This window comes from Heptranchias perlo, chromosome 18, assembly GCF_035084215.1.
Source record: "Heptranchias perlo isolate sHepPer1 chromosome 18, sHepPer1.hap1, whole genome shotgun sequence".
Taxonomy (NCBI): Eukaryota; Metazoa; Chordata; class Chondrichthyes; order Hexanchiformes; family Hexanchidae; genus Heptranchias; species Heptranchias perlo.
In genome coordinates this window covers 27,847,335-27,871,042 of record NC_090342.1, presented here as the reverse complement: position 1 = coordinate 27,871,042, position 23,708 = coordinate 27,847,335, and the positions used below count along the sequence as shown (strand labels likewise).

The 23,708-nt window shown below is 42.1% G+C and overlaps 1 protein-coding gene across 5 annotated transcripts in view; it reads right to left on the bottom strand.

Annotated features, from left to right (window-relative positions):
* immp2l (inner mitochondrial membrane peptidase subunit 2) overlaps window positions 1–23,708 on the bottom strand; it is a 496,795-nt gene that overhangs the window by 90,598 nt on the left and 382,489 nt on the right. For all 5 annotated transcript variants that reach the window (XM_067999579.1, XM_067999576.1, XM_067999575.1 and 2 more), the window contains one exon: window positions 6,896–6,998. In XM_067999579.1, the coding sequence (XP_067855680.1) occupies window positions 6,896–6,998 (103 nt within the window). The remainder of the gene's footprint in view (window positions 1–6,895; window positions 6,999–23,708) is intronic.

The window sequence follows — 23,708 nt, the reverse complement described above, 5'->3', positions numbered from 1 at the left end:
TGTTTCTTTAAAACAAAATCAGGTCCAAGGTCAATAGCATGAAGGGCAAGATCAAGAGCATAAACACCTACTGCTGCTTTTTCCTGACCATGCAAAAACTCCTTTTAGTAATGATGAGAACAGGCTACACTTAACTGAGCAAAATGCTGATCTATGCAGAAGAAGTGAGGTCCAGGGTTGAATTGACACAAAAGAATTTGGAGGCATCAGACAAGGGCAACAAAAATAAAATTGTAGTCACCATCTTCAAAAAATGTCTGCAGCATATGAAATTATCCAGCAGACTGCATTAAGACACCTGGGGCTCGAATTTAGCAGGCCTGCGGGTTCCCAGCGGGTGGTCCTCCGGGAGCGTGGAAAACGCGGACGGCTAATCGTGTGCGTCCCCCATGCGATCGCGGGATAATTGGACCGATTAAGCCCTGCTTCCGGGTTCTGCGCTCCCCAGCTGCGTGCCGGCCGGCTGCGCATGCGCAGTACCGTCGACGCGATGTAGGAGCTCCAGTTAAAGGGGCAGTCTCCCAAAGCCCCTCCTGCTACAAGCAAGCGGTTTGAGACGATGGCTCAGCAAAGGGGAAAGGCTGCGCCCCGTTTTTCAGATCTGGCACTGCAGCTGATGCTGGAGGGCGTGAGGAGGAGGAGGGAAACACTCTTCCCAGAAGATGGACGCAAGTTCCCTGCCGCCGCAACCAGGAAGGCATGGGCAGAGGTGGCGGCGGAGGTGAGCAGCAGGGGCAACACCCCAAGGACTTGGGAGCAGTGCCGCAAGCGCTTCAATGACCTGACTAGGTCTGGCAAGGTGAGTACACCAACGCACCCTCCCACATCCCGTCCCCACCATCACGCCAAGCAGATCACAACCCCCTCCTGCACAGCCATCACTGCGCTCCATCAGCAATCCTCACAGCCACTCATTCACCATCCTCGCCGTGCACGCAAGTACCCACCGTCCCTGACCCCACCCGAACACTACCACACACCCCAATCCCCATGCAATGGGATGGGCACGTGGCCCACGCTTCCTCCCATCCGTTCCGCGCCACGCTCAACCCAACCACACCGATGCTCGATGCGTCTCACGATGCAAGACGCACCCACTCACACATCTGTGTTTTGCCTTCACAGGAGAAGAGAAGCAAGAACAATAGGGAAAGGGCACGCACCGGAGGTGGGCCGCCGCAAGTGGTGGAGCTCACCGACGCAGAGGTGGAGGCGCTCGACCTCGCCCGCACGCGACATTGCCTGTCGGTGGCCGATGGCGAGTGTGTCGCTGCCGAAACGGCCGGTAAGGGAAAGCTGACACTCAACACCCATGATCGCGAGTTACCGTCTCATCACCTGCCATCAGGCGCACTGTCAAGTTGGTCCACATGCCTCAAAGTGCCCTCTGTTCTCTTGCAGGTCCGTCTTTGGGTGAAGCGATCGTGGAGGGCGATTCCTCAGAGGACATGGCGGTCTCTGAGGGTGCATCGTCACATCAGAGCCAACCATCCACCAGCGCAGAGACACGCACCTCGGTGGGTCCCCCTCGCCAACTAGTTGGGGTAGCACTTGGTGAGTCACCGCGCACGAGTGAGCATGACTCTGGTGGCAGGGGCAGCCGCGGAGGGTCCGCGACGGAGGGAGCACTCATCTCCAGGCTCTGCTCAGCCGGACCCAGATGCTGCACCCAGGGGGCCACCAGTGAAAAGGAGAGTCGTCGAGGGCCACCAGCTAATTGCTGAGGTACTGGCAGAGGTGCCGCGCGCATTGTCCACAATAGCGCAGGCGATGGAGGAGTCCAACTCCTGCATGTGGGTATTGGTGGCGCAGGCACAGGAGGGTACCGGCGACACAGTGTCGCAGGTAGGTGCGGGACTGTCTGCGGTGGAGGACAGGCTGGCCTCCCTCGAGCGTCACGCACAGCTCCAGATCGAGTCCATGCAGGCCCTGACAACGTCTGTACGGATTCAGGGTGAGCAACATTCCGACGCCACCAACAGGCTGAGGGATACACTAGGGGTGGCCTTGCAAGGCCTCACACATGCCATCCAAACTGCCGTCCAGCAGGGTGGAAGGGGTGATGTGGGCCGAGGCCAAGAGAGGGATGATGGTGACCGGGGACATGGAAGCGGGGACGCCTCTCAAGGCGTCCCCACGTCCCACCCGTCGCCCACCTCTCAACCAGTACCCGCAATGGTGCCTCCTCTCCAGGTGGCCGAGTCTGCCCCTGCCCCGGTGCAGGAGGAGCAGTCTGTGGAGGTGCCGTCACAGGCACCGAAACCCAGGGGCCGTCCGCCAAAAGCATCTACCCGGTCAAGGCAAGAAGACGAGCAACCTGCCACTACCTCTGCTGGAGCCACAGGGGTAGCACCACGTAGGGGTTCCCGGAAAAGAATTGCAAAGGCCTTATAATCACAAAGGGAATACACCAGGGTGTTTATTATTTTGTACTTTTTTTCTTATTTAATGTCACATTCGAGATATTAAATAGTCTATTCTCACCACTCCTGCCACCTCTCGTCCATTCTTCCGCGGCTTGTGCAATAGTTGCGTTCCGTGGAGGCCATCATGACGGCGAACACCTGCTGCCACCCATTGGGCACACTGCTGTGGGTGCAGGATTACTGGCAGCACTCTTCAGTGGAGGGGGCTGGTATGGCCGCTCGCATGTGCAGGTGAGGAGATGCGAGCGCCTCGCAGTGTCTGACTCTAGGAGAACCGTTGACGTATGAGTGCCTCCCTGGCCCGGCGACCATCCCGGTGAGTCACGGCTCGGCGCATGGGTCGTCCAACATCCTCTGGCGCGTCCTCCTCCTCCTCCACCTCCTCCTCCTCCGCCTCCTCCTCCTCCTCGCCCTCGCCTTCCTCAATGTGGGTGGCGGGTGTGGATGGGGCCTCCTCCAGCGGCACCCCTCTCTGTTGGGCCATGTTGTGCAGGGCACAGCAGACAACTATGATTCGTCCCACTCTGAATGGTGTGTATTGCAGCGCTCCCCCAGAACGATCAAGGCACCTGAAGCGCATCTTGAGAAGCCCTATGGTCTGCTCAATTGTAGACCTGGTAGCAGTGTGGCTGTCATTGTACCGACGCTCCGGCTCGGTGATGGGGTTCCTCAGAGGTGTCATGAGCCACGTGTGGAGGGGATACCCCTTGTCGCCGAGGAGCCAGCCGTTGCTGGCGTTGGGTGCCTGCAGGATGGGCGGGACGGCGGACTCCCTGAGGACGAAGGCATCGTGGCAGCTGCCGGGGTATCTGGCGCACACGTGTAGGAATCTCTGGCGGTGGTCACAGATGAGCTGGGCGTTCATGGAGTGATACCCCTTCCTGTTGATGAACAGCCCTGGCTCATGCGGAGGTGCCCGTATTGCGATGTGGGTGCAGTCGATTACACCCTGCACCCGTGGGAAGCCGGCCATGGCATGGAATCCAACCGCCCTCTCCATCTGGCTGCGCTCGTCCATGGCGAAGTTGATGTAGTGGGAGGCCCTGCGGAACAACCCATCGGTGACCTGCCTTATGCACTTGTGTGCAGAGGACTGACAGACCCCGGTGATGTCCCCGGTGGCACCCTGGAAGGAACCGGATGCGAAGAAGTTGAGGGCAGTGGTGACTTTGACGGCGACAGGTAAGAAGATGCTGCTTGGTCCATCAGGGAGCAGCTCGTCGTTAAGGAGGCTGCAGATGTCGGCGACTACCTGGCGATTGACTCTGAGCCTCCGTATGCTTTTTGAATGGATACTTACTAGTGGTACAACTGGTTTTGCTCTAAATGTGTTTTTGCTGAGGTACAAAATATAATGAATTGGAACCAACAGCAAGAAAAATTCTTTGAACTATAAACTTGGCGTGCCAGTTCTCATCACATTCCAGAAAAAGAACAGCACTTACTGAACCACACTGTAGGTCAATTTTTAAAATTTAAATTTATTTTTGGTCTAAAATACTAGGGTTCTCTGTAAATGGTGTATCCTTTTACTGTGTCATTCACAAATGTCATGTAAAAAAAATAGAAAAGTTGAAAATATGAACCACTTTAAAAATGTTCCTTTTACTATCACAGTAATTCTCTCAAGAATTCACTGGAGATTTTAAGTTTTGTGGAAAATTCAGTTTAAGTAATCTGAGAACTAACCCTCGTAATCAGATTTAACAATTAGCATTTCTTTGTCAGTCAGAGATATACCAGAGAGTGACCTTACTTAATAAAGTCAAAGATGAAGCCCAGCTTTCAAACTAGTATTCTCCAGAGAAATTATTTTCTGTACATGTCATATCAATCAGTATCTAAATAATAACCAGGCATGTAAAGCATTAGACTTTTAAAGCAAATATTGAAATACACAATACCAGATACAAAAATGAAGCATCAATTAACTATTGACAATAATCAAACCCCCATTACAAATGCTACAATAATCAAGGTTCCCCCTTGAAGCATTGTTGAATTATGGGATGGTCAGTTTTTTAAAAAAGTTTTTCTTTCTATTTTCTACCTCCGGATATAATTAAGAATTTCTACAATGAGTGTAGCACAGGTCAGTGATAACGCTGCCTTTCAACTTATTTCCCACTAATGCACCTCAAGGGAGTGACCTACTGCGGGAGAATGAAACTTTCATTCCAATTGCACAGGCAAGTCTTTAAAGAAAGGTCCAAGTAGATAAAGTCCCAAATGGGACAAGGAGTGGAAAGTAACACAAAGTAATACAGTCCAGCTATTGCTACCAGAGCAGTGAAGAGAGTACGGTCACTGCTGCTGAGAATTCAGTGAATTTTACTTTATCTGAGAGATCCTGTTGACCAGAATCACAGACAATCCCATTCAACTACAGCCAAATTTGTGAAAAAAAAGATTTGTTCACCAGATTTTACATTTTAATGTTAATTATACAAGTACCTGATATTTTCACTTAGAAATTATTTTATAGAGGCACAAATCGCTACATTACAGATTCTACATTACCAGGTTTTTTTTAAGTTGCAATGTATTCTGAAGTACAAGGAGCACTTTGCTTTTCTCTAATTTGAAACAGAAATTTAATAAGTTTGAAAACCTTCAAAACATCCCAGTGCAGGTTTGCTTTTTCATTATTTCTCATGAAAATGTAATACCCTAAAAGACTACAACTAGATAATGCAAATGTTCTTGTTAAAGCAATGCAGAACTCCTGGCAAGTAATGACTTAAAATACTACAGTAATAAAAAGAAGCTACCTTAAATGGTAGTTAATGCTGAACACTATGCAGCCGTTCTCCCTCTATCATACAGCCTCATAACTCTAATCTTCTGCATGGACCGAGCTAAAAATGTACTCTACACTGAACATTTCTGTTACAGCTATCAACATGTAAGATAGTGAGCTACGTTATTCTGAATGAAGCATAAACAGATTGTGATATGTTGTGTGCTGCAAATCTAATGGGACTTTTTGGTTGAAAACACTGAAGTGTTGTGTAGTTCATTTTTTTTTCTAAAATGGCATAGTAGGCTGTACTCATCAAGCATTAAATTGAGTTATGAGGTGCAAACATTTGGAAAATAAGGTCAGACAAAAGACAAAATGTCACAACATACATTATTCAAATTGTGAAATGTCAGGCTTACTCTCTTGAACCAAATGAATCTTGTAATCTCATTGTTTTAAGAAGGTAGACGAGTTAAAAGTCGGCTTTTTGAGGAGACAGTAATAACAGTGGTTTAGAATTGATAAGGGACCTGAACAAAGAGAGCCAGTAACAATGTCAGCAAACATAGGGGACTAGGAAGGGTAATTGAGTGGTCAGAAGTTGGTGGAGAGGGGATCGCGGGAGCAGGAGCTGGAGCTGGATCTCACTGGATCCACTGTAAAACATAAGCTTGGAGAGGACGATGGAGGAGATGGAAGGCAGAGGTGACTGGAGGTAGTGCGATTGAAGGGCAGGAAGATGGTCAGGGATAGACAGGACAGGAAATAGAGATGGCAGAAGAGGTAGCTGCACAGAGTCTCAATCTTAGAGATGAAGAAATTCATGAGCTCTTCACATTTAGTGTTGGAGGTGTGGATGGACGGGGCAGGAAAAGGGTTTGAGGAGGCAGTTCATCATGGAAAAATATTATCGGGTTTTCATACACCTGAAATTTAACCCTTTCACTGCTATCATTAGTTACCCTTTGAGTGTGATACTGTAAATCTCAAGAATTAAAAAAATGTTATGATTTTGCTTCAGTTGTCCTAATATTTTGGCTTCAATGTAGATCTTGATAATGTTAAATAGCAGATAGAGTCTAGCTGCCCTCCATCAAGTTCTAGATGCTGATGGGAGAAATTTTTCAGTGTATTACATTTATCCCACTGGTAAAGTCATATACCCAAGGTTGGGAAGAGATAGTGGAGGCACTAATCATAATTTTCCAAAAAATCTTTGGAATTTCCCCACTGAAATACCATCTAAAGAGTGCAGCGTGGCAAATGTTATAGCTCTGTTCAGGAAATGGAGAAAGGATGAGCCAGGAAAGTGTAGGCCAATTAGTGTCACTTATGTTGTAGGTAAACTTCAAAAATCCATAATATCGGATAAAATTAGTGAACACGAGAGAGAGGTGAGGGCTAATCAGCAATAGTCAGCATATATTTTTAAAGGGCAGGCGATGCTTCACTAATTGATTTTTTTGAGGAAATCACAGAATGATTTGCATGATAAATGTAATGCACAGAGAAATTTTCAATGTGTGTCTCTCCAGTATACACACCTTAACACTCAATTTGTTTATGTAATTATTGGGATGTGTCTCTATTAAAGTGCATTTATTTATTTTACAGAATCTATTTGAATTACTTCTTCCATTATTTAATAATCATGCTTGCTGCAAGTACAACATTAGTTTAACAGGCTGGACGAAGGAGAGGGGAAAAAGAAAAAGGATAAACTTACAGGTCCAAAAGCATTGCTGTCAAAGCTGTGGCCATGGTGATCTCCTTCAATCCACAAGTGCCCGTTGGGAATCTTTATGTATCTGTTCCTGTATCCCATAGTTCTGTAAAACATAATGAGCAAATTGTTATTCTTCGAAGACAGTATATTTTAAATTTCTGTAATAAGCATAATTGCAGGTTGTTCATGACTTATTTCAGCAAAATGTATCACTGTTCTACAAGAAAAATCTTTATATTGACCCAGGGATTAAAATCTTTGGAAAATTAAATTTATCACATTTAACTTTCTTCTATTTGACATAATGAAACTACATCTAATGTGCACTTCCTGTTGCACATCTTCATCACATTGCAAAGTTGTGTCACACTTAAAAGTATAAAAAAATAATGGCGGATTCTTGGAATGTTTAAAGTACCCAGCAATTGAAATTAACTTAATACAGACATCAGAATGTCTTTAACCTTGACTGAGCTGATGAATTACAATAAAAAAACAAGGAAAGCTAGGGTTCTGACCTTGCACTTTGAAGAACAATAAATTCTGATCTCGCCCAGTGTTTACTTAACAGCAATTAGACTTTGTGGCTTTAAAGAAAAACAGATCCACTTTAGCAGCAGAATAATACTGTGCTTTACATGGTATAATATTCCTATCCATATAAAACAGTGTATACTCTGACCTACAAATGGGTTCTCAAATGAGCATTGTCACAGGAGATCCCCTTGTTCCATATAATTTTTCTAAAATTCCTTAAGAATTCATTTTGTGCTCCTTTCGTTCTCAGAGTGGAATACTGATTTGACATTTTACCAAGTGAATTAACATCAGAGTGAATCTTTTTTAACTATTCACTTCTCGGCACTGAAGATAATTCATTATCCAGTTAAATTTATATCTGCTTATAGTGATTCAACGTATGCTTGTTTTTCAGGTGGGAGTCAACCAGTTTAAAGGGGTTTCATTGGATAAGGAAACATTGCTGTATTTGATGGCTTCAATACCCCACTGAAGAAGATGGGAAAATGAATGGGGTCAAGCATATTTCCCTTAAGGACCCAGTGTAGGTGTTCAGATAACAAGATAAAAGCCTATTTATCTTGACCTGTTGTTTCTGTCCTTTGAGGAGGTCAAATAGTTCACGAGTTCACCAGATGTATCATAAAAGACCAACTTCTCAAGGAAGCTGAGGAGTCATGCCCTGTCAAAGGATCCAGAAATATTAAGAATTATTGTTATAATCATTCTACTTCTAGAGTAGGAGATGTAGGCCATCATAAGTCAACCAATTTGCTCCGAAGCTGAATTGACACCAAATCATACATTATTCTAACTGAGATTCACTGCGGTGGTTTCTGTGAGTTTGACAGTAAGGACAGAAGCCTGAAACATGATTGATTCTTGTGGATATGAATAGTGTTGACTACTTTCTATTCAGGTGGGAACAGATGATCCAGGAAAGCAGCTATTTCCTCAGATAGGACTTTGAGAACCCAGCTGATTCATCCATCAGGACAGTAATTTTTCCAGGATTAAGCTTTTGAGCGTTTAGCTAATGGGGTTTATAAACTTTAATGGAACCTTTGGTGCCTGACCATGGATTCCATGTAGAATGTCACTCAAGCATTCCGAACAAGGGGGATAGTATAGCTGAACTCAAAGCTGAAAATAAATTTAATCATCTTCAACTAGTCTGTGGAGCTGATCTCCTACTTGTATCTCCAGTAAGTTGATGATGAGATATTTTCAAAACATTTGTTTTCTGGCTAATAATGTAGCAGTTAAAATTGACATGTGAGGTAATGCCAAGATTTAGCTCTGTGAGTGAGATGTGGCACACTACAACTTGGTCTGAACCTTTTGATTGGTAGGTAATTGGGATTGCATGCTTCTAGATTTTATGACTGTGTCCCAAGCACATACCAGATGGCACTTGACTAATGACCATTCAAAAGTACTCTTCAGAAAGTCTACCATCATTAACAAACTGAAACACCTGTGGAATTCTCTACCACAGTAGGATGTGGAGGCCAAGTCACTGAATATATTTAAGAAGGAGATAGATAGATTTCCAGACACAAAAGGCATCAAGGGGTATGGGGAGAGAGCGGGAATATGGTATTGAGCTAGAGGATCAGCCATGATCATACTGAATGGCGGAGCAGGCTTGAAGGGCCGAATGGCCTACTCCGGCTCCTATTTTCTATGTTTCTATGAGCATACCTCTTTTTGCTAAAAAGATGCAACAACTTAAATAGCTTGAGACCAGTACCGTTGCTTATTGGACATAAGTAAAAAAAATCCCCTAATAGCTGGTGACGCTTCAACTTATCAAAATTATTATTGAAGTGCGGATGTCCTCCAGTTTTCAATGCCATCTTCCAAAATACAGCATTAGCAGACAATCAGCAAATTCCAAGTACAATTAAACTTATGCTGAGGTTTCATAACAGACACAGTAATATTCATACTTATTTTTTCTGTATATCAGTATTTTGCCCATATAGTACTAAATTGTGTGTGAAAATGTCATTAGCGGAATTAGTGAAACACAAATAGGAGTAGTCCTATTGCTACTATAAAACTGCTAGTTTAAAATTGGCATCTTTGATAACCAGCAATATAAAATAAAATATTTCCTTGGTGCATCACAGCAGATCCATTATGATAAGCTTTCAAGAGCAACTCTTTTCAGCTAATCTTCTGCATTGATGTGCTCATGCAGATTAAACTAAACTTTCTAGTAGCCATGTTATATGTATTTACATCAATTATTTCTGAAGACATGCAGAAGAATTGTGTGTGATGATGCAATATGTGGGCTTTAAAAAGTTGAGTAATGTGCTTCACTTTAAGATGCTATAGAGGGGATCTTAACTCCCTTTGCCCGGTGGAAACAGGGCAGAATGGGAGTTAAAATCGAGCGGCTCTTGTTCCCGCTCGGATACCGCACCATGGCTGTTCCGACATCAGGTGGTTGAGATGTCGACCTGACTCAGTCGCACGTATCAGTAATATATGCTAATCGGGTCTTTTTGCTCAGATCGGACCCCGAGGCAATTCTAACTACCTATTGCCCGGAGCAATGAAACCAGCCGTAGGCCTCACAAAGTGAGTTTAAAGCTTTTCTTTGTAGGACTAGGAGGAGCATGAGTGCCACAAGTGAAGTGGCCCCACATGGAAAATCTGGATCCCTGCCACCCCAGGGTCGTCCCCTCCCCCCGACAACTGAAGTGCCAGCGGGCGGCTGCCAGGCCACCCAAGCTTTGCCTGCCAGAAACCAGCCAGCTGCCCTCTTTACGCTCATTTCAGGTGGGCAGCTGGCCGGCAGGATGTTAATGACCACAGAGCCTCCTGGCTGGAAGTTCTGCGGCTCCCCCTGGCTGTCTGCCTGGGAGTTAAAATCCACATTGACAATGTCTCTTTTCTAGACATTGATATTTAGGGGCTGGCATTGGCACATATCAAAATAGCAGTACTTTACTCCCTTTTTGCAGCTCTGCTCATTTCTTCACAGCAAGAGGGGAACGGGTTTCAGAACTATCATTCTGGGAACCAATACGTGGAACCAAAAAAAGAGGTCGGCCTAGAATTAAGCAAAATACTCAACTTTTACGGGATACAGAATTTTCCATAGAAGAATTACCATGATGCACAATGAATAAAGAGGTGTGGAGGACAGTCATAGGAGTTCCGACGATAGTCGAACAATGATGATGATTGCAGCTCCATAATTATTTCATCCTAACTGCTTTTCTTTGAAAGTTATTACACTTCTGCTACAAAAACTTATTTGCTGATTCTCATTTTAAATCCAAATCTTACAGATTAAGTTTTCCTTTCTACTGTAGATCATAGAAAAGGATGTAATTAAGGTATAGCTCAGGTTATCCCTAAAATACAAAACGATTTCTTCTAAATACAAGAACAAAATAATACTAACAACCTGTTAAACCTGCCATTGTGACATGTGATAGAATAATAGCCTGACTGAAAGATTTGCACTAAATGAAAAATACAGAGGCCTCATTCTCTGAGCCACCTTTCCTGAGGGCATGAAAAGTCTGCGTACAAATTTCAAACAGACAATTGTTAAAATGAAAAATGATTCACAAACATAGAAACATAGAAAATAGGAGCAAGAGTAGGTCATTCGGCCCTTCTCCGCCATTCAAAATGATCATGGCTGATCGTCTAACTCAGTACCCTGTTCCCGCTTTTTCCCCATATCCCTTAATCCCTTTAGCATTAAGAAATATATCCATCTCCTTCTTGAATACATCTAATGACTTGGCCTCCACTGCCTTCTGTGAGAGAGAATTCCACAGGTTCACCACCCTCTGAGTGAAGAAATTTCTCCTCATCTCGCTTCTAAATGGCATACCCCGTATCCTGAGACTGTGACCCCTGGTTCTGGATTCTCCAGCCATCGGGAACATTCTCCCTGCATCTAGTCTGTCTAGTCCTGTTAGAATTTTATATGTTTCGATGAGATCACCTCTCATTGTTCTAAACTCTAGTGAATATAGGCCAAGTCGCCCCAATCTCTCCTCATACGTCAGTCCTGCCATCCCAGGAATCAGTCTGGCAAACCTTTGTTGCACTCCCTCCATGGCAAGGACATCCTTCCTCAGATAAGGAGACCAAAACTGCACACAATACTCCAGATGTGGTCTCACCAAGGCCCTGTATAACTGCAGTAAGACATCCCTGCTCCTGTACTCAAATCCTCTTGCAATGAACGCCAACATACCATTCGCCTTCCTAACTGCTTGCTGCACTTGAATGCTCGCTTTCAGCGACTGGTGTACAAGGACATCCAGGTCTCTTTGCATCTCACCTTTTTCCAATCTATCACCATTCACATAATAATCTGCCTTTCTGTTTTTACAACCAAAGTGGATAACCCCACATTTGTACACGTTGTACTGCATCTGCCATGTTCTTGCCCACTCACCCAACTTGTCCAAATCACATTGGAGCCTCTTTGCATCCTCCTCACAGCTCACATTCCACCCCAGCTTTGTGTCGTCTGCAAACTTGGAAATGTTACATTTAGTTCCCTCATCCAAATCATTGATATATATTGTGAATAGCTGGGGCCCAAGCACTGATCCCTGCGGTACCCCACCAGTCACTGCCTGCCACCCGGAAAAAGACCCGTTTATTCCTACTCTCTGTTTCCTGTCTGTCAACCAATTCGCAATCCATGCCAGTATATTCCCCCCAATCCCATGTGCTTTAATTTTGCACACTAACCTCTTGTGTCGGACCTTATCAAAAGCCTTCTGAAAATCGAAATACACCACATCCACTGGTTCTCCCCTATCTATTCTACTAGTTACATCCTCAAAAAACACCAGTAGATTTGTTAAGCATGATTTCCCTTTCATAAACCCATGCTGACTTTGTCCAATCCCGTTAAAGCCCTCCAAGTGTTATGGTATCACATCTTTTATAATAGACTCTAGCATTTTCCCCACTACTGATGTTAGGCTAACTGGTCTGTAATTCCCTGTTTTTTCTCTCCTTCCTTTTTTAAATAGTGGGGTTACATTTGCCACCCTCCAATCTGTAGGAACTGTTCCAGAGTCTATAGAATTTTGGAAGATGATCACCAATGCATCCACTATTTCCAGGGCCACTTCCTTTAGTACTCTGGGATGTAGATCATCAGGCCCTGGGGATTTGTCAGCCTTTAGCCCCATTTATTTCCCTAGCGCTATTTTCTTACTAATACTGGTTTCCTTCAGTTCCTCCCTCTCACTAGACCGTTGGTTCCCTAGCATTTCTGGCAGGTTATTTGTGTCCTCCTTTGTGAAGACAGAACCAAAGTATGTGTTTAATTGTTCTGCCATTTCTTTGTTCCCCATTATAATTTCCCCCATTTCTGACTGTAAGGGACATACATTTGTCTTCACTAATCTTTTTCTTTTGACATATTTATAGAAGCTTTTACAGTCAGTGTTTATGTTCCCTGCTAGTTTACTCTCACACTCTATTTTTCCCCTCTTAATCAATCTCTTTGTCCTCCTTTGCTGAATTCTGAACTGCTCCCAATCCTCAGGCTTGCCGCTTTTTCTAGCAATTTTATATGTCTCCTCTTTGGATCTAATACTAACCCTAATTTCTTTTGTAAGCCATGGTTGAGCCACCTTTCCTGTTTTATTTTTGTGCCAGACAGGAATGAATAATTGTTGTAATTCCTGCACACGTTCTTTAAATATTAGCCATTGCTTATCCACCGTAATCCCTTTTAGTAAAGTTCCCCAATCCATCATAGCCAACTCGCACATCATACTTTCGTAATTTCCTTTATTTAGATTCAGGACCCTAGTTTCGGATTCAACGACTTCACTCTCCATCTTAATGAGGAATTCTATCATGTTATGGTCGCTCTTCCCTAAGGGACCCTGCACAACAAGATTGTTAATTAATCCTTTCTCATTGCAAAATGAAAGTAACCATATAATATGTCTAAGGGCTACTTGCAAGCAACATACCATAGCAAGCAACATGCATCACGTATCACTCTGCAGAAGCAAATCCCTATACTAACCTTCAATTTAAAGCATAACTTCACTAAAGCAAATGTCTTTCATATGGTGAAAGCAGGACATTGCTCTTCCTAGTGACAAGAGAATTTATACTTGGCATGAATGATTAGGGTTTTTCAGGTTTTGTTTTTACTTTGGAGCCTGTAAAATCTAGCTGTCATTGGAGCTGAAGCTGAGCTTATGATTCCAATCTTGCCAGCACAAGTTTCCCTGGATCGTCAGAAGCATTGTCCACTATACAAACGAGAATGATGGATGTCTCCTGACCTCTGCATTACCAATCAGATGAAGCCACTGGACTGATTACCTTGTCAATGCTGAGAGTTAAAAAAGACAGGTGCTCTGTGACTAGACTGTCTTTTTTACTGGACATTCAAGAAAGTCAAGAAAATGTGAACTCAACATTCTAAGAAGACTCAACTTTTTATTTTAAGGATGGTGATTTCAAACACAGACGGCAGCTGCTGGATTATTAGCCCAGAATTTGCCAGAGCGTGCCCTATGATTTGGATTTTTCCTCGCCCTTCAGCGCGAAAAATTTTTGAGCTTCAAATTGTTGGATGTGCGAGTTGATAACAGCATGGCGAGGGACTTTGGTGAACAACGGGACCAATTATCTATCTCCTTAACCAATGAAATTTAAGGATAAAGAAACAGAGAAACGACAAAGAAGGAAATTAGGATGAATTAGAGTCAAATTAGATACAGAAAGAAAAATAAAAAGTGGGAAAGAAAGATGGGATTAGGAGAGAGGGAAAAAAGAGACAGAAATGAAAAGTAAAAAATGTTTTTTAAAAAATTTTAATTTTAAAAACCTCGAGGAACAATTTACTATCTGCAGGAATGAGACTCCACAGTTTCAACTGTTCCCCTTCTGGGCCTCTGATGTTGAGTGGCATTGCAGGAACATAAATCTCATCATTAAAAGGGCCCTTATATCGTTAGATACCAGCCCTAAGTTTCTGCGGCAAATTTAATTTGTTTTAACAGTGCAAATGCAACAATTTCTTGAAACTCATGGAGATGTTGACGGAGAGCTCATGTTTTTGTCAGGCTAACAGCAGAGCAGCTCAAGTCGTCTCGCAATTTGTGGCAATTCGCAACTCATGGCGTATCTTTTCCTCGCCACAAATTGCGGGGCTTTTTACACACTAATAACAGCTTGCGCAGTTAACTCGCCGTTATTTTCCCAGCAAATTCTGGGCCATTCTGTACTGCGATTAAAATAGAAAATGGCAAACACTTATCCGTAGGGACAATATTCTTTTTGTGCATTTGTGCCTTTTTTAAATGGACAGCCCAAATAATGTGAATTGGCAAAATCTGGATAACTGTACATGAGCTGAAAATGACCTAAACTGGGTGCAATCATATAAATGTGGTACTGCTTCAGCCATGGAGCCCTTTAAGAATGCAGCCTTGAAAATATCAAATGGTCAGTAGTAAAATACGTACTTTCTGACTTTTACGTGAAATACTTAAGAGAGCTCTTGAACAACAGAACTTTCCCTCGTTAGGGAATCTTCAAATATCAGTTCTAGTCACTGGATTTTCTCTGTGGAAAGCTTCTGTTGGCAGTCATATTTCCACTTGCTGCTTCTTATAAAGATACATTGAAACTCAAAGGATTTGTTTTAATTAACCATACATGTTCACATTAAAATCTGCAAACATATCAGTTTTGTATATCTGGAATCTTGTTACTTGCTCAAGTAATGAGAAAATTAGTATTTTATGATATTGCCATTTGTATTAAAGGTACAGCTGACAAGCATCAAGAAGTTACATAATTTACTGTATGTTATTACTGTTTTTATAAGTATCGATATTGAAGTAGAAAGGAATCATACAAGGCAGTGGAACAGTGAGCAGCAGCAATGATTTTTTGAAGACTATTAGGGTTTTGCTATCATAATATCTTGGAGCCCATAGCATAGTATAAGACTAAAATAATTATATTGCATACTGCACTTCTATTAAACTGTGCAACTGCATCCAATCTGATGCTGGTATTTGTCAAGCTGGCACAAGAGTTCTAGCGATGCTTTGACTCCAATTTCAGCAGAGATGTTCATTCCATATTTTAAATCTTTAAAAATTGAGATTTGTGATGTGAAGCTGCAGCGAGCACATTGCTACGTCTTCTGCTAAGGTGCCCTAGAACTTACTCATGCTGTAAGGCAGTAATATGTTTTCCACAGACAACTATAAAACACATTTGTGACTTATTCCCCAAGCCAGTTCTTTCTCTGGCAGAGGAACTGGCTGCGGTTTGAGGGTCAAAAGATAAGACTTGTTAGTGCCACATCCAAAGAATAAAATAACAGTAGAAGGGGAGACAGGAGAAATAATTTAGGTAGAAGCTAGCAATGATGAGGCCAACAAAATAATAATTGGGAACTACTGTCAAGCGAACATGTAAACAACATGCTGTTTAGTCAAGTAAAGGAGAAATTAGCATAATTGTGGGGAATTTGAATTTTTCACACAGAAATTAGAAGCAGGAAAATTGAAAAGGAAAGACCAAAGCATAATTTCATAGAGGTAATATATGACTACTTGTGAACACAGCATGTGGCGTGGGGTATTGGGACAAATGTTGGACTTCATATTTAGCAGTGCAACAAAAATAATTGGTAACCTGGAAATGGCTGAACAAGGGGGTAGGCTTATGCTTTACCATCTGGAAGAGCACAGAAAGGAAATCTGGCCTGGAGGATCACACATAAGGTTATAGAATCTGCCTCATTTTCCTTCCATTCGAATTAATGGTAGGAAAATCTGATAGGTTCTGTTCCCAGCGTGCGATCCTCCCCGCAGTCTTTCTTTTCTTTGCTCCACTCAGGCGATGTTCAACTCCCAGACAGTAATGATGAAAATCTGCTACTGAGTTTCTAGTGCACACTCTATTTTTTTAAGATTTGGTTTTGTAAGGAAGGCCAAGGACAAAAATAATTCAGATCTGCAAGACTTTAAACGAGCATACCTGAAGGTCATGGAAAGATTTCCAGGGAGAATTAAGTAGAAGGAGGAACTAGAAAATAATGCAGTGCAAGAAAAAAATGAAATATTTCATTTTAAGGGCTGTGGAAAGGAAAACATAAGATACCATTTGAACTCAGATCTCAAAATGCAGAATTATTTTCAACGATCTCAATTCTCAAACATTTTGGACTTCAGTATAAATGCATCCCAAACAAGTAACACCCCAGGCATCTTTGGACACAGCTGTTTATGATGTTATCCTGCATTGTCTGAATCACATCACAGTTGCATTATTCAATATGCATGCCAATGCATCAAAACATTGCCTGAACTATATTCTTAATAATCTCTGCACTGATGTTAACAGACTGTTGGGGTACAGTGCATGCCACAGTCACAGAAATCCAGATCTAATATCACAAGTGGGTACGTAATCATTGAGAATCGAAGTGAGGCGAGACAGCAGAAATAATTTGCATGTGTATTATAATAAACATTCTGTATGTTGTGTTTCCAGCTTTGCCACATAAATGCTTGTTTTATCAACTGGAAAGCAAATCAGCACTGTGCAAAGCTGCAAAAACACTTGTTTCTGCCATTCATATCAGTTTGCCTTCTTCGTTTGCATTATATTTGCCCAGGTGACTGACTAGATATTGCAAGTTTTGTGCACTTCATTCAGATGTGTATTCTGCCTTTCAAACTCAGTTTGTATTGTTATCTTTGTACTTGCGTTGTTTCGAGAGGTTAGGAAAATGTTATGCAGTAATTATTTCAAATAGCAAAAGGTAATATTAGAAAGAATGCTGATTAAAGATTGATTCTAATTTTGCTAATCAACAAGCTCATAAATAATGCATTGTTCCCTTTTTCAACATAACATCACCGACATTGAATATTTCTTAAATTACAGAATATACAGAGAATGTGAATTATTTACATTGTTTATGCCATTCTAATACAATAAACTAATCTGCCTAATTAAACAGAAATGAGGATGCAAACAAATTATTAAGATCAGATTCACAAGTCACATAAACATCATGTATATGTTTTTAACTCCCAAAAAGGAAGCCCAATGTAAAATATTATTTCTGAGCAACACGGATAAAATATTGGTAAATGACATGTCATGCACAGATGCTCATGAGTCAGGCTCACTTGACCTCGAGGAACCAGTTTGTACCCTTATCTTATATGCTCTTCCTACATTCTGGAAAACATATTCACAGAATCAGATGCCCCCAATGTCAAATTTACACTTACTGTTGAGAAAAATGTTCACCTGCTAGAGATCACATATCAGGTCAACACTGAGATGAGAAATCCCTTTATGGTGTCACAATTTTCAGGTTTTTCCTCTCGGTACTCGCTTGGGTTCAGTACCACCGGTCACTCCCATTAGCAGATCTGGCATATCCTACGATCAAGAGTCAGTTGTGGCTCAGTGGTAGGCTCACTATCGCCTCTGAGTCAGAAGGTTATGGGTTCAAGTCCCACTCCAGCGACTTGAGCACAAAATCTAGACTGACACTCCAGTGCAGTACTGAGGGATGCTGCACTGTTGGAGGTGCTGTCATTCGGACGAGATATTAAGCTGAAGCTCTCTAAGGTGGATATAAAAAGGTCGCATGGAACTATTTCGAAGAAAAGCAGGGGAGTTCTCCCCATTGTCCTGGCCAATATTTATCCCTCAACCAAACAAATTATCTGTGCAAATTGGCTGCCAAGTTTCCTACATTACAACAGTGAGTACACTTCAAAAATAGATTGTTGGCTGTAAAGTGCTTTGGGACATCCTGGGGGTATGATAGTAAATGCAAATCTTTCTGTTGAATATCTAGTTAGACAATAGCATGACTTGGGGCTTGTACCAGAGAAGCCTTACTGTGTATGGGGTATTCCTAATGACCTCAGTCGGTCACTTCCGACAGCCACATTGGATGACAAGCATGGATGCTGGCTGTTGGTACTGTACAGTATTTTTCTTTCACACATGCACTGACTGGGCCACATGCAATGGAGCAAATCTAATTTATTTGTCCCTGGTACTGAAAACAAAGTGGTGGAGCACAAATAAACATCCAGCGAGGCTTCCGGTAATGGAGCTGTTTGTTTTGCTTCGCGCTGGTGATAAATCTGCCAATCCACCCGAGAGCTTAAATCATGCTTTTCCCTCTCCCTTTGAAGATGTGTTTTAGCTCTGAACTGTATTGTTTCATGTTTGCTGCATTGTTGTTTTACGCTGATATGCATGGTCATGTTCACATACCCTGTGAACAATAACTATAAGGTTATTTATGAGGTCATACTGCCTTTAACTTTCACTGTCGTACATGCAGCACTTACAAATATTGGCATGTTCACTTGCTTTTAGTAATTAAAAAATATCAGTATCCAACTCGTTTGCCCATTAATTGGACGGCCTGGTTCCCAGCAGGACAATTACAGAAAGTCGCTGGAAATATTTTATTATTTTAATATAATGCTAAAAATGAAATATATTATGAGTAATGTTAGCTTCGGAGACAGTTGATCTCTCCTACCAAGTATTTTTGAAGAGAAGATCCACATAGAATTTTCTTAAAATAACCAAAATAATTTTATTAACAGCAAAGAACGAATATTTCCAATTTGCTTTTCAATGATTTCCATTCCCCTTATGACTAGGGCACAGAGAAAAATCTTCCCTCCCAATCCCCAAGTAAATGCTGGAAGCGCATGGTGGATCTGGTAGCATCTGCGTGCAAAGATGGGTTAATATTTCATAAAAAGAAGCAAAATACAGTGCTGCAATCTAACAACTATATTTGCATATTTTCCCGTCGATGTACTCAACTTTCAGCTCAAAAAAATTACAATCAAATCCTCTTGATATATGTTTTAATAAAAAGACTTGGAAGAAATATCTCATTTTACTCCAGGCTGTCTCTCTGGATTCTACCATGTAATTGTTATGGACAAGAACGTAAACAGGGCAACTGGTTTTACAAGTGTTGTTTTAGGTCTTTGCTGGTTGTTGGACTTTAATGTTTTGACTGCGCACAAAGTAAAGAGTGAGTGCAGTGCAGCTGCTGTGGAGGTTAATACAAAGATTCGGTGGAGGAGATTTCACCACACACAAAAAAAACCCGAATCTCTTCGAATTTGATCACACAGTGTAAAAAAGCGAATACTTAGTCCAATGAAAACAAATTTCTGACATTGATCGAATGTGTGTTCTATTTCCCCAGCAAACGAAGCAGTTAAAAGGGGTTTCTTTCATGTAGTAATTGACAGGAACGTGCCCAATAAAGTGTGTGTGTCCTCCTCAGCCACTTACTGTTTGTTTCGTATTCGTTTCTTTTTACATCTGAAATAGAATTATTTTAATGGAGTTGATAGACTGTGACCTTTCTAAAGTTTGTTCAATTCGAGGTCATTTGCTTTGAGTGGGCAACATTTGGATAGCAACAATAAAACAATCTCTACTCCAACAGGCTTGTACTCCAACATGGCGCGTCACTTGGCCTGTAAGAACACCCTATACCGCCTACTAAAATATTCACACATGCTACCATGTGAATTCTATTATCTTTACAAGAGGACTGAAAAGGCCATCGAGTCACGACATAACCATCTTTAGCTAAGCTTGTCCAGGCATTTAAAACACAAAAGACAGCTTCTTGCCACTGCTGTGAAAACATGAATCACCTTCTGTGTATCTGAGGGGAGAGGGTAAGAGAGATTGAGAGGGAAAAAGAGGGCGAGAGCTACGAAGTTAGCAGCAGCCCAAACTTGGAGTCCTCCTTACTGGAGGGCTCTGCGCTTCTCCAGCAACACTGAAATGAGGCCTAAGGCCCACTATCTGGAGAATCTTGGACCTCACCATTTGGGGGGGGGGGGGTACAAACAATGCCCAAAAATGGTTGTGGCCCAATTTCTAAGCCGTTGATGGCCTCTGGATTCTGGGGAAGCTAGCAGTTCTGTAGAATTGTTTTGCAAGTGGTCAGTAGTAAAAGTGATGAAATCATTGGCCCTGCTAAACAATGCATTTGTGACTTCCTTGATACATCTATGGACAGCAAATGGACTGACATTGGAGATGTTCCCAGCCTGGAAAGAACACAATATGTAGCAACTAAGAGCCAGACTGATTTTGACAGCCAGTTGCACTGCTGCACAGATGTTACATGTTGTGCAAAGGTCTTACTTTAGGAGATGGCACAGCTCTGTCACAGCCCTGTTATAGGCACATTTCTATTGTGTATCAGGCAGCAGTGCCTGGTATGGGAGACCCGTTTGTGTAGCTGAGCGGCAGGACTCGAAGGTACGTCACGTGTGCTCCCTCATTGATCTCTTACATTCCTGGACAGGATTCAAGAAAATACTTGTTGTCTGACAGGCAATCCTTTTCTCAAGCCAACAACTAACTCTCTGCTGCAATCTTTCAATATACTAATAAAGTCAGTACATCTTGAATATTTTCTCTCTAGTTCTTCGTAAGTTGTAAATAAGCCGTCCTACAATCTCTTTTTCTTCCCTGCATCTTCCATGTGTTGAAATCGAGATTCATCACACAGTCTCCCACACAAACTTATTCTTTGGAATAAGTGGAATCCTGGAACACCTTACCTTGTTCAGCCTTTCCTTCCTCCAACAATCTTCAGGCTTTTAAAACCAAACTTGCCATCTCCTAATCATGACTTCCTGTCTTGCCTCATCTTTTCCCTTTCGCCTTTGGTGGCGTCTTTTGTTCTTCAGCTTGATGTCCCAATAATAATATAACACCATGATCAACCGGCAAGGCATGCCGCACATGTTTTATAAAGTGCCCCAGCATACCATACGTGGAAGCCCTGCTAGCCGGAATGTCTCCTATGAATCAATGATGGGAATCTTCTGTTTAAATTGATACTGTCAGAAAAACTTTGTGCATTTCACTGATTTGTGAAAATTATTGCAAGTGCTATATGCACAGGCAAGGACGGTGCACAAAATATGGTGCTTACCCAGCGTGAAACTGACATAAAGATTTAATATATTCAAAATATAATGCACATTTCTGACATTACCATCCTGCGTGGTCTTCTCCACATTCAAACCATTTTCACACACAATCATTTGTTCAACTGAAATGAATGGACTTAGCAAAGGGCAACAGCAGAAACTATAGAATCGCAGCACCTGTGTGGTCATCATGCACATGTGTAAAATTCAGAATGGGAAGCTTATAATAAATGTCTACAGTGTAGTTATTATTTGAAAGTAAACCATTGTGTTTGGGATAAGACTGCTCCATCTGTCACTGGTGAAATAGGTGACCTTCCCACTCCCATCCTGACCCCTTTTACAAGAGAGTTTATTTTGCATGGTTTGATAGATATTCAGAGTAATTAAGAGGATACATGTAAAGTACGAGAGGCTCTTGTATTATGCTTGAAAACGGTAAGTAGTGTTTTGAATTCAGTTACCTTCAACAGTGTACAGCTGTCAAATGTAATCATTTCAGCTACCAACTAACTGTAAAGTTAGTGGACAGTTTTGAAGTCTTTTTCTCGCTCCCACTAACTTCTGTAAAACAAAAATGAAAGAGGATTTCTGCCCCTCCCAAGTGCTATATTAGTGATAACTTCAGCAATCGGTCTGCATATGGAAATAGATACAAGTAAAAATATCAGTCTTCTTATGGTGGAACCCACTTCTCTCAGATGTGCAGTATGACCCGTCATTTGCAGGATCATCCCTCGGCCCTTGACTTTGAGTTGTTTGAGGACTGCCAAATCTTATCATTTTAGATTAAACACCCTCAGTGCGTGCACTGGTACAATCTTGCAGTTAGACCAGATTGCTGAGCTAAAGATGTTATACTTGAGATATGCTTTGTCCCCTTCTTGATTGAATTTAACTTTCAGTACGTACAAACAGCATCAAGTCTTTGTATAAAATGTATGTACCTGTTTATTTTTGTTCTAGGCGCCACATCATCAATAGGCGATGGTTTCAATGCTGCTTCACCTTGCTCCTATCTGAATATTGTTATTACCCCCAGCTTAAGGATGTTATCCCACATCTTGTAAAGATATAAAAACGATAGCCGATGTGGAGAACTTCATAGCCAAGGGCATGCTGTCACCACCACAGGCCACCATATTACACTTACTGCCCCAGAACTTTCTCCTCATACTAGAACTGCAAGTTGGGTCTGCGTTGGTCTGACCATGAGACTCAGGAGATAATAGAGGGAGAATCATTACTGTCACTTCTATGGGGAAAGGCAAACGTTTCATCTGAACTCTGCTTTACTTATTCAGGTAAAACGCCAGTATCTAGGTGGTGGCAGTAATAGCACACTCACTGGTTTGATGGCAGTGGGGTCAAGCATTTCACTGACTGGAAGAGCAGAATCAGCCATTTAGTTGCCAGGATTATCATGTCTTGTTTGGGTTTTCTTTTCAATATCTTCAGCAGAGAATGTGGTGTTTTTTTTTACAGTTGTCATTTATCATTTGCTAATATTTCTGATGACATGTTGACCAGATTCAGTTGTTAGTGGCGAAATCGAGGAACAAGTTCCGGCGTTCGCACATGCGCAATGAAATGCGGAAATCTGGAACTTGCTCCTACTGGTTCACTGGCGATATGACAGCTTCCAATTAAAGGTATATCGCCAGCTGCAATCAGAGAAATCATTGAAAAAGTGCAAACTTGCTTATCTGCCCAGCTGGAAAGTAAGTAATATCACCACAAAACAGATACGTTTAAAAGTACCAGGTCTAAACTAAGTTATAATTAGTAAAATTAGTAAGTCTTAATAACCGCCAAACAACTAAAAATTAACTTTTAAAAACGTGGAGTCTCATTACTCCTTATTTTAATAGTTTTTGGTCATTAAAAAAAACTTTTAAAAATTAAAAAATTAAAACTTATTTTTACTTTTACCTACTATCTTTTGTTTAATTCAATTATTTCTTATCTTCTCTTTTTTAGCTGTCTATAACTGTTCTTAAAAAGATTTTAATGTTGTACCTTTCACTTCCTGGTTTTAAGCCCGCAGAGTGTGACACAGCTTGTCAAAAATGCTGCGATCTGATTGGTTGTGGGGAGAGTGTGATCCTCTCGGTTCTCCCAGGGAACTATCGCTGGGCTCTTCTCCACTTCATATTTGAGGAAGCACCCGGAAAGACTGCGGTAAGTTAGTGGGTTAGTATAAATCTATGGAGCGGCGAGCACTGTTGGTTCACTGCTCCAAGCAATTTCTGCCCCATCTGAGGAAATTTAGTTGGGTATTA